The sequence below is a fragment of the Montipora foliosa genome, chromosome 9 (genome assembly GCF_036669935.1).
Source record: "Montipora foliosa isolate CH-2021 chromosome 9, ASM3666993v2, whole genome shotgun sequence".
NCBI classification, from domain to species: domain Eukaryota; kingdom Metazoa; phylum Cnidaria; class Anthozoa; order Scleractinia; family Acroporidae; genus Montipora; species Montipora foliosa.
The window spans coordinates 48387892-48400391 of record NC_090877.1 but is presented as its reverse complement, the minus strand read 5'-3'; the positions used below and the strand labels follow the sequence as shown (position 1 = coordinate 48400391).

General features: G+C 40.2%; 1 protein-coding gene across 2 annotated transcripts in view; it reads left to right on the top strand.

Moving 5' to 3' along the window:
* Positions 1 to 12500, top strand: part of LOC137970072 (tyrosine-protein phosphatase Lar-like) — a 40868-nt gene that overhangs the window by 4857 nt on the left and 23511 nt on the right. For both annotated transcript variants that reach the window (XM_068816543.1, XM_068816542.1), the window contains 4 exons: positions 453 to 522; positions 854 to 951; positions 5411 to 5698; positions 6130 to 6423. In XM_068816543.1, the coding sequence (XP_068672644.1) occupies positions 453 to 522; positions 854 to 951; positions 5411 to 5698; positions 6130 to 6423 (750 nt within the window). The remainder of the gene's footprint in view (positions 1 to 452; positions 523 to 853; positions 952 to 5410; positions 5699 to 6129; positions 6424 to 12500) is intronic.

Below are 12500 nucleotides of genomic sequence, written 5' to 3'. Positions count from 1 at the left end.
GGAAATTTTGAAATGTCGTGAAGTTGATATAAACACGTTCTAAACACTTGACAGACTGCCATGCCGTGGAAATCACTGGCCTAAACCATTGTTGTTTAATTGCTGGTACAACTATAAATGGTTACGAAAGATTTATGTAAAATGATGTAACAAAGTAATATTGAGACGAAAGGTCTTTTTGCGGAATATTTAGTTTGCCAGTGAGAACACTGCGGTTTCAGCTTACAAGATGCTGTTACAATAATTGTAACAGGAACTAATAATTATTATTGTATTGTTGGAATTTCTTATTTTTGCTTTGGCACGATTAGAATCTAATAACCTTTATTTAGGAAAGTCTTAAAACACTTTCTTAGATGGTGCTTGACGACACTGGTCTACTTGTTTTGTTTTCGTGGGGCAAGTGGAATTGAGGCAAAAAAGTCGACTCAACCTTTGTATGTATTCTTTAGGTTCAAGGAAACAGTTCAGGTGGTGACAATACATCGTCACTGGCTCAACATGTTATGATCGCTCTATCAGGTCAGAGTGTTGGAATGTATAATTAAGTAATTAACTATTGGAAATGTTGGCTTTCTCAGTAAAATAAAAATCCAGCGTTTAATCTTTCAAGTAAAATAACGTTTGGAAGCTCTACCACTGGTTCAGAGTCTGGAGAAACCTGGCCATGCGGGCCATTGAACTTATATCAAACTTTGTTGGAGCCACTGGCACACCTTGCTGAATAAATAGGTTTATAGGTCCATGTATAATAAATGAATGAAGTGGCATTATGCTAGTTTTATGTCACTCAAGATACATGTATGTCTATTGCGCTAGTTAAGGTTGTCTATTTTGCTATTCTCTTTGGCAGATACTAGTTACCCTCCCGTACACAGTGTCGAAGCCACAATTGTTGATGTCACAACTGTTGTTGTCACTTGGAAAAACACAAACCACAGTGATATTAAAGTATGTTTTATTATCTTAGTTGGGGAAGTCACAAGGAAATTTAATGTTTTCGCCTTCTCGGATAAAGAATTTAAGGTGATTCTTTAGTAATAGAAGTTCTTGTAAGATTTTCTTTACACTTTTCTCGATTGTTCCCTACATTATGGTGACTCGAAATGTGCAATTAAAAAAAATAGGTCACTGAGCTCATTTGGGAGATATACCGGTAACTTGCTCAAGTTACTCATTTAATCATTGCGACTTCATCTATCAAGGACAAGTTTGTTCATCGGTTCACACTATGTTTTGCAGTAACAGGAAGCACAGCTTTGACGTAATTCTTGAAATAACAAAACAGGTGTATTGTATTGTTCAAAAGGAATAATTTAATGTTTGTTTTATGGCACAGGCACACGTTTTGAAAAGGCAAAGTATGAGAAGACAATTTTGTGTCCACGAGTGATGGCTACGAATACTTTTTCCTGTATTATTAAATTTTCAAATTTTCTTTACAGCACAAAGAGGAGGAGTAAGAGAATAAAATTATGCCAAAAAAAGATAGCTCACCAACCTCGTTTACGAGAAAACAGAAAGTAAACCAAGGTCGACCCCAAGCTTTCCCGCACGAAAGTTCGCCATTTTGAAAAGTTTTCGACCACGTTCTATCATAGTCAATAGAGAGGACTGGTTTGGAAGCTCGGCAAACATCAAAGGAGCAAACAAAGATGCCAAGATTTAGGTTAGAAAGTCCACGACCGTGCACAATCTTTTGTTTTGCGCTCATACAGTATTCATAAATTACGTAACCAACACATTTCTATTGGTTAGTTCCTCAGTACGGAGTAAACAACTATTGTGTTTTGTGCACGGTCAAGGCCAAAAAAAAGAGAACAAAAACCTACAACAAAGAAAGTTGTCGGGTTTCATAACCATTCTCGTCTATTAACTATGGTTCGATATATCAATATTCACACATGGCTACGAGTCTTTATGGTTAAATTTAAACATTGTTTTGTTTAGAAATATCCTTTTGAAACTTGTGAGACACAGAAAACAGAACTAAGCCGTGGAATAATTTGACCATAAAGCCTCTTAGCCATGCCTGAATACGAACGTGGCCTACGCTGTGTTATGCGCAGAACAGGATGCGCAGTGTAATACTAGGGAATCACCTTAAACCAGAGATCCTGTCTCACAAGACTTAAATATTCATAACCCTGTGGGACGTAAAATCCGCACACTTTTTGCAAAGTGCAGGGCACTGTGCTCCCGTTGTTGCGGTAGGTTCTCTGTGGTATGTCATTCTTGGGTTGGGTGGAAAAATGCTCCAAGTTATTAGTTTCAAGCTACCTTTTAATCCGAGGGTAAATAAAGATATTTGATGACTATGATGACTCCGAGAAAACTTTTTCAAAGTCATACGAAAGTCGTTCAATAATTACACTCCAATGCAGTGAGACTACGTTTACTGTGTTTGATGTTACTGATGAGCAGGATGGACTGAAATGGATTGCTATTTAAAGAATTTATAAAAATTTGGTTTTATCAACGGAGTTGATAATATAAATTGGCCTCCGTACAGAGATTTTAAAAGCTGACGTTTCGAGCGTTAGCCCTTCGTCAGAGCGAATCGAGGTATTATGGGTTACGTGTAGTTTTTATAGTAGAGTAGGAGCTACGCTATTGGTGGTAACATGGCATTGGGTGGTAACACTGCATTGGAGTGTAATTATTGAACGACTTTCGTATGACTTCGAAAAAGTTTTCTCGGAGTCATCATCATCATCAAATATCTTTATTTACCCTCGGATTAAAGGGTAGCTTGAAACTAATAACTTGGAGCATTTTTCCACCCAACCCAAGAGCTACGCTATTGGTGGTAACATGGCAACGTGATAGCGTAGCTCCTACTCTACTATAAAAACTACACGTAACCCATAATCCCTCGATTCGCTCTGACGAAGGGCTAACGCTTGAAACGTCAGCTTTTAGAATCTCTGTACGGTGGCCAATTTACATTATCAACTACGTTGATAAAACCAAATTTTTGTATACTACTTCCCCACTGATGCAGCACCACAGTTTCTTTAGAAACTACCCCTTCATTAAAGAATTTATATATTGAGACAACTTTCTCAAGTTCTGATTCCTCTTTAAAGAAACATGAATAAAAAACCATTGGATAATCTTTATTGATATCTACCTTCAAGGGTTCAAAAAATATTTTAAGCACGATTCTCGGTTTAAAAAAAAAAAAATGCCAGTGGAATTTTTAGCGGAATCTGCAAAAGTCTACCCTGCGAACAGTTGGTTTCTCCTACGCTTCCCGAGAGAGAAACCACTGCGAGCAACCATTAGATTTTCTATTGAGCAAGTGTAAAGTGAGTATCATTGCAACAATGTCTAAAGTTGTGTCAGCAATAATCGTCGAGAGAGCTTGCGAGGCCTATGAGGTCATACTCCTGCCAACTCAATACGGTTTCCAGTGCAATAGATCAAGCCCTGATACTATCTTCATCCTGCGCCAAGTGCTCGAAACATCTAGTAAAACAAGAACACCGTTGTTTGTAGCCTTTGTAGGCCGTAAGGCTGCGTACGACTGAGTACCACGTGAAGAATGCATCAAAGGAACAAGTCGGATGTTTGATACCCTTGTGAGATGTCGGCAGGGCGCTCTGGAGCCTCCATCCATTTTCAATATCTACCTGGACTTTGTTATCAGAGTTGCACGCCATGAGATAGCGGAAATGTATCCAGAGAACTACGTACGAAAGCACGAGCATCTGGGGCAAATCACGTTACTGAGCTTCTATACGTGGATGATCAAGCCAGATTCGCTGCATCCATCGAGGAATTGCAAAATATCCTCCAAGTGTATGATGCCACCTACGCCCGTTTTGGGCTACAAATCTCATACGTAAAGACGGAAACAATGGCATTCAATGTTGACGAACATGTGAAATGCCAACCGAGCATCATCTCCCTTGGTGGTACTGGTATTAAGAATGTTCGTACCTTTAAATACCTTGGATACACCATTAGTAATTGCAACACTGAATTATATTATTTCCTCTACACTAGAATTGGTGCCGCATTCATGAAATGGAACAAACTAAAGCATGTTCTAACCTACCACCGTATCCTTGTGACAAACCCGGGTCAAGTTCCTAGTGGCATGTGTTCGATCCCGCCTTCTGTATAGCATACAAGCGTGGCAGATATCTGCCAAGGACGTCAATAAAATAGAGGTAGTGTGGCATGGGTTCTGAGAAAAATGATCAAGGGTGGTTATAAGCGGAAAAACGCACCTGGTTCCCAAAATGTTAATGTTGAAGGAGAAGCGGACTGGAGTTACAAGATGTCCAATGCTGACTTGCGCAAAAAACGAAGACTCAATCTATAGCGCTAACTTGCTACGAGCAGCAACTGAAATACCTTGCCCACATCCGCAGGATGGAATTGATCAGCTACAAAAGCAGCTTTTGTTTAATGCTAGCTCTTCCAATTGGACGAAGTTTGAAAACCTAATGGGCTTAGATGCCCAGCAGTTGAGAAGGACCATGATGGCCAAATCAGACTTTATGCAATTGTTAGGAAGAACACTGACAGAAGCACCCCAGAGAGTTGATAACTTGAGCGGGGGAAAATGATGATGATGATGATGCATTTGATATCACTTTGTCTTATTTCGCGGGAAAAATATGGAATTGCAGCAGGATCGCCCAAACGAAGCAGTTACGTAGCTGAAGGAACGCGCAAGCGCCAAAACAAGTTTACTAACTCGTTTTACCGGTTCAAATTTAATGTATTCGTCCTTGTTTCTGGACGGCGGCTCACTCAAAGAAACTAACGGTTGCTCGCAGTGGTTTTTCTCTCGCGAAGCGCAGGAGAAACCAACTGCTCGCAGGGTAGCAAACGCCTTGTCACATAGCCCCTAGTGCCCACGTAAATTGAACCCGGTAGGGTTCACACATGTTCTGGGAAATGTGAACAGTTGTGGAATTTAAGAATATCATTTTCAAACCTTAAAAAAATGTGAGATTTAAAAGTCGATTTGAGAGGGTCATGGAAATTATCTTTGCGTAAGGTAGATAAATTTCACAGATGTCGAGGTAACAACAATATTAATATAAAACAGTTTAAAATGTTTATATATGGTGCTTGCTTTTTAGTTTGGCAAGAAATGCTTTCTGTTTTTGTTGAACTGAGTTGATGTAAAATGCCATTAAAAAAAAAAAAAAACCAAACGGTTTGAAAGTGACATCTAAACTCTAGGCCATGGAAAATTGGGAAGCGGGTCATGGAAATAGTTAGGGAAAGACATCTGGGACTTGACAAGCTCCAAAGAGCAATGAACCCTTTAAATATATTGCTGAAAACTGAGCCTTTGAAATTTAGTATTGTTGGCTTGTGCCCTCCGCAGCTACTTTACGTTTAATCTTATGTGCACGGTGGCTTTCGTTCCACCTGAATGTTTCAGACTTACCAGATAAAGATGAAGCATCAAGAGGGATCAGCAACTCATAATACAATTGAAGAAACCGTGGAAACCCACTACACATTCAAGTACCTCAACTTCAGCACCACCTACAGTTTTGAAGTGCAGACGATGTTCAAGGGCAATAATTTTTCAGACCCTGTATCTGTTAATATAACAACTGGGCCCTTTTCTGCTCCAGTGGGTCCCCTGAATGCCATAGTACACATGGACAAAACAGTTACTTTGTGGTGGTCTGCACCTCGGACGATTAACCCATTGACAGCGCAAGTAAGATAGTTTCAAGTTATTAAGTATTTCCTGTAGTTTTGGTTACATGATGCCATAGTGGCCATTATTTTAAGTGTCTTTAAACCAGTATCTCTTGCAGTGCAGCTGCTAGCTGTTACCTTACCTATCCTCGCACGCTTCATATAGCACTGGTAATCATTGCAACTTGCTTTCTCAAGTCCAAGTTTCTATTTACAATCTTCCGTACTTCAAAAATGACTGATTATTCCAAGTAAATTTATGTTCTTTGCTTATTGGAAATTTTATGTTGAAGTGCCAACTATTTAAAATTGTCCCAAGTTGCCTTACAAATGCATCTCTTTTATCAATACAGTATGTGGGTTTGGATACGTTGGGATTCCCCCTCCTCGTAAACGCTCTTCTGTGCAGAATAACTTATTAATGCTCTGTTTGTCTTCTCATGTGTTTAGCTCCATTACAAGGTATATTGGAATTGTTCAAAATGCTACCCCTGGTTCAAGACAGTTGGTTCGGCTACTGTGTATAACGAGACCAACATAACATTAAATAATTTACATCCAGGCGAAAGCTATTTATTCAGAGTTCATGCAGAAACTCATTTTGGTGTTGGAAAGAATGCCACCATATCAGTGACTATCAGCAAAAACTCTGCACGAGTGCAAAATTTGACAGCTGCTGTTGTTAATTACACCATGACTATTCACTGGAATCCACCCAAGATCATTGATCCCAATGAAATTAAGGTATTGTCTCAGTCGTAGGGTGCGTTCGATTGACCGTATTGCGGAATAGGAATACATGGAATATAAGATAGAAATCCTTCGTTTTTACGGAGATTCACATTGAAATTGCCAAACAACTGCTAAAATGCTATTTTAAACATATTTTTATTATCCTTGCTGCTTCGAAACTTGCCAAACATACCGTGTTAATCATCACTCCACGTATTCTTATTCCGGAATAGGGTCATTCGAACACGCCGGCCCTTAGTCTTATTCCTGATCACAGTCGTTGCATTGCCCTAATCCCTGTCACAATAATGGTCATACTTAATTTATCCATAGATAATTTGTTAGAAAATTAACATACACTCTTTTTTTTAGAGAATGCAGTATTTTGTAATTAAGGGTGAAGGTTCTCATTATTTATTTTACCCTTTTTTTTTTTGCTATTTGTATAGGTAATCACATGATTTCGAGTGCAATTTGGAATAAATAAGCATGACCATAGAGCAATTTGAAGTCAAGTGCTTAATATGTCTTCCAAACGGCACGAGAAAAATCATGTGTTTTTTTGTACTTGTTAAAAGCATACATGAAACAATTTCCAACCGTCACCATTACGCGAAGACTGTCAGTCGGCACGTAGTGTTATTTGTCTTTCTTACCAACTATGGTGTAAATTTCTACCCAACAATTTTGTTGAGGGCCTATCCAGTTGTTTGTGCTTTCCTTTATGGTCTTGGTTTTGCATTTTCCTTCAATTTTTCAATAAAAACATTGCTTTTCTCGCGTTCTCGCCAAATATGCCCGCCATTTTGTCGATTAGGGCTCGCGTTTGATTGGTTATCTAAGACTTTCTTTGTTTATTGACGAATCCGAATGCTTCCCGTGGTACCTTTCCACCTATAGGGTTGAATTGCACTCACTCATGCGATCACTCATCACTCCATTCTAATTAATCTATTCATTAAACATCCTGTACGTCCCATGCTAAGTTTCACTTTTGTCCCAGAGTTTTCGTGGGCTTATCAGCGGAAGGTTTTAGGGGATAGTGGAAAGGATTCGTTCTCGGTAGGTCTTGGAGAGAATTTTCATTTAATGGCGTCGATATTTAAGTCAACGACGTTCGCGCCCATTGCTACTGCGCATTTTTTCACGCATCTCACGCATACGTCATGCATCGCACACCACGAAGGTAAACACGATGCTAAAGGTGCAAACATTTTCCACAAGAATGGAACGTGAAAGCAGGTGGCATTATGGGATGGCTGTGGACCCAGGTCTTCTCGGAAATGTCACGCAATGGCGTGACAGTGCGAAAAGACAATCGCTTTGAGAACTTCGCAGCGATTTTACTCTCTTGAATGCTCGGTGACCCCCATTTTTCTTTCCGTAGATCACTTCCTTTTCTGACTTTGTCTATTTTTACAAAAAACAAAAAAAGTCTGTACGTGAGAAGTTACAAATATTTCGCCTTTTATGCTCTCGAGCGACCGAAGTTTTCTTTCTTAGGCAAATATGTATCGTTTTTCAAAGTCTATATTACCTCAGAAAAAGACATCACCTGCAAAAGTTTCTTTAGTTGTATTAGTTATGTTGAATTGAGTACGTTTACCTGATCTAAATTTCACTAATGTAGCTTTTTTATTGCTGACAGTTGTAAGCACGGTGACCCCCCATTTTTATTGCCTTTTTGGCAAAAGTAGATCATTACCTTTCTGCGTGGCAAGTTTAAAAAAAATCTGTACGTGGGAACGTTTTGGGCGCGAACGTCCTTAAATTAAACTCGGATACTTTTCGTTCTGGCCTCGAACAAAATATGCCTTTGTGGAGTTGGAAAATGGAAAGTTAATATCATAATCATAAAGTGACCATCATCAGCTCCTATTTGCAGCAATGCAGCCTATCCCATAGTGTCACCCCCATTATGCTTCGCAGCATCTTCATTTCTGAAGTCTCGCGCATTCTCTTCTCTACAGACTTAACTATTAGAGTGTAATGTGAAGTGCTAGTTTTCTACCCATATGAACCATGTGAGCGTTAGCCCTACCAATGGAATTGGGCCCACACGAGGACAGAGAAAAACTCTGACCAGGGTGGGTCAGACCTTTCCCACCCTGGTCAGAGTTTCTCTGTCCTTGTGTGGGCCCATTTCCATTAGTAGGGCTAACGCTGACATGGTTCATATGGGTAGAAAACTAGCACTTCACATTACACTCTACTAGTTAAGTCTGTTGAAATATAAGTGCTACACGGCCAAGGTTTGAAAAAACGTAACCCTTCTATTCTCTCCTCTGTCTGTCTAACTGTCCACACCTCTGCTCCATATAGCATTACTGGTCTAATCACTGTTTCGTAGATTTTAACTTTCAGTTTCCGTGGCATAAGTTTGTCATAAATAATCCCAGTAAAGTCCTTCCATTTAGCCCATACCGCGTTTGTTCTTGCTTTCACTGCTTCCTCGGACCCTCCTTCTTTCCCTATGGTGACGCCAAGATACTTGAATACCTCTACTCGTTTCAGCTTTACAATGTTACAATCCACAATCTTCAGGTTCACTCGGTTCTTGCTGCTCGCCATTACCTCTGTTTTGGTGGTGTTGACCTTTAGCCCGTATCTTACCATTCCGTCCTGCCACCTCAGCCAGTTCTGCTGTAGCTCTTCCTCACTCTCACCCGTGACTACGAGGTCATCGGCGAAGAGCAGTTCCCAAGGCACTCCCTTCCTGAACCTTCACTGATGGTGTCCATCACCACAGCAACGAGGAACGGGCTCAGGGACGAGAATTGATGCAGACCAACTTTGATGCTAAATGCTCCTGACCGCCAGTGTGCTGTTCTTACAACTGTTTGTGCCGTGATTCTCATAGGATGCCTTCACAAGCATAATTAAACCTTCTGGTACTCCTCTTTTCCGTAGGCACCAGTATATCAACTCCCCTCGAATTTTGAAGTAAAATCGTGAGGTTTTGTGTATTTTTAAACCTTTTTACCAGTTACCAGTTCCGTATCGTTCTTGCGATTTTGAAATTGTAATTTGATGACGTCACTGTGAAACACACACCATACTTTTATGCCAAGCATTTCATCTCGATCTGGTTTGAGATCATTTTGTTATTCAGCTGCCAAACTTCGTTCACAGAAATACAGGCAACTGTATTTCAATGATGCTCTCAATGTGACTGCGCGATGCAGTTATAAGCTATGCTGTCAGTCGCTATTTGACTTTGTGGTTGCGTGATGCAGCTCGAGTCAAATACCCACATTTCACCCTTGCTCACCATAGAGTCTCCAGTAGCTCAGTGGTTAGAGCATCCGTACTAACTATAGATCACGGAGGGTCGTGGGTTCTTATCCCATCTGGGACTCGGATTTTTCCGAGTTCCCAGTGGCTTCATTTGTAACACCTTGTATTTGATATATGTTAAATTGTTTTTAGCCGTTAAAAATCACGTGACACATTTCAGATGAAAGAGCGAGTAGAAAACTAAGCATGCAGAATTTAAGTTAACGTCGACTGGCTAAATGTTTCCTCGTAAAACAAAAATATGCCAAGGTCTGAAGAAGAGGCTTAGCTTCGACATCGTGGCAAACGTCCTTGTCAAATTAGTGTGGACAATGGGCGAGTCATGCGAGCCAACATGCGAGTCAACATGCGACTCACACAGTTATTGAAAGCTAACCGTTCGAAAATGGGTGCTTAGACGTAAATACTGTTTATCAGCGCTGTTTGAAATGGGTGGTTCCGAAGTTTATCAAGACCCTTGTCAAATGAGAAGACATGCAAACATGTTTCATACACCGTCTTGCTATCTATAGACAAGTCCGCCCTTCATACATGAATGGCCTGATCGACATCAAATTTCTTACTGCGAGGACATGCAGACGCGGGAGGAACGTCGGCCTCCAGTGATACCTGAGACTAAGTACATTGCAGTTCTTTCTTATTGAGGTTGAAATCTTCTGGCTTTAATATTATTAATCAACTTGAGGAACTTTTCATCCTATCCAGATTGTTTGCCCAAACTTGTTTTAGGCTCATCTTCTCACAGAGTTTTGTGGGATGGTGTTGTTTCGTCTTTCTCTGGCATTGACTAATTCCTCTTCGAAGCCTTATGTGGTTCAGCACTTTATTGGTGAGGCGCTGTCTTGATCCTCGAATTCTTGATGTTTGTAACCAGCTCCTGAGTAGCTATATGCAAGTTTCAAGAAGATGGATATTGCCAAACCACCTTTCTTGCAAATATAGCCCCCTTACCCCCCCCCCCCCCCCCTTCCTTACGTTATGCTGGGATAAATGCGTTATCTGTAACGCGATGATTTTAGGCATCGTTGTGATATAACAAGTCAGTTTGTGTTTCAACCCACTCACAAATGCTGCGTTCTACTCAGACAGGACTGTCAGTTGATCATACCCTCAGCATAATTGCAATAGTCACTGTCACTGTCACTGTCACTTCCTATCTTGCCTTTGAGACATTTTCATCCTACTGTTGTGATTTTTGTGTTGGTATCTCTAAAGACTTGTTGTGCTTTCTCCTCTGTTGTTGACTTCACCTCCAATCACAAACTCCTTTGATACATTGGGTGGTATTCACAACTTGGGCCTGATATATGCTCTTAGCAAGTTATTCAAAATTGTAGCTAATCTCAGCTTCAACGTTGCTATATAAAAAACGGTTCTTATAAAAAAAAAAAGAATGTAAGTGCATGCAAATATATCTGACCAATCCTCCAGTTACAGCACAATTTAAGATTGAGTAGAATCAGAGAACCCATCACTTTCTCCATCAAAGTTTAGATCGGTTTTCAATTGAGTGTCGAAAGTAATTAGCGAATTGCTTTGGTTTGCATTAGTTCACTCGGTGATTTCTCGCGCTACTCAGTTTTCAACCAATCAGAAGTGAAACCAAAATCAATCGTGGCTTGCGCGTGCACATTTTCCCGCACTTTGTGTCGGCTACGTGTAATTACTTCCACTTTTGATTGGTTTACTGGATTGTCTCCGACCTTTTTGATTGGCCAAAGTAATTACTTTGGTTTTGGTTTTACGACACTCATTTGAAAAACGCTCTATGATTGGCCAAACTAATTAGACACAATTCACTGATAGGAATCACCAACTGCCCCGTCTTTTTCCCTGAATGATACCGTAGAGCGAAACATTTGAAAGATAACCCTAAAAATTTTCCATCGGCCTTGAAAAAGCAGCAAAAATGAATTTATGAGTGTGAGATTAAGGGGAGACATGAATACATTAGATGGTCTTAAATCTACCAACTGCCATTTAACGGCATTAAAGCCACACGAATATATCTGACTCGTCCCCAGTCGTCTCTCATGGTCTCATTGATTATCAATTAACGAGGGATGCGTGGGGGCGAGTGTGGGGGTGATGGGAGGGCGGAAAGGAGAGAGACGACTGGGAAATCCTGTTTTCAAGATGGCGGACGAATCAATGGCGGATTTTGTCCAAAGTGAGAATTTCGAAGATAGGCCTTTTCACCGTGCTTCTTTCTCTCGTTTTCTTCCTTCCCATCATGCCTTTGCGCGCCTTCCTTTTCCGCGTGAAGACGACTGGGGACGAGCCAGCGAATATATTGTTTTCCAATTCAGGCTTCGGTACAGATGAATTGCAACAAATGCATTTGTGACAAAAATTGGACTACAAGATGATCTTGATTACTCTTTTTGCGAATAATGATGTCCTTCTAAATCCCATTGGTACATCAGCTTGTTGTGGTATTTAACCTCGCAAAATTGCAAATTAAATATTGCTATAGACCGAATGCATAAATGGCGACCAAAACAATTTTATTTTTGTTTATGTGCTAATTAGACTCACTAGCCTCGTTTTCATGGACAAAAGATAAAAGAAATGTTGCTTGAGAGCGAGGCTAGTGGGTCTAACTAGCACATAAACAAAAGAATACATTTTGACCGCCGTCTATAGCCTTAGATACTTGTTTCCTCTAAAAATCATTGTCAGTCAGTTGAAATTTTGCTTTCTATATATTAGCTGGGTGTCATGTTTAGATCTGTAAAACTTGAAACTGAGTGCTGCTTAAGATGCAAGGCTTTCTTAAATACTTTAAGTCA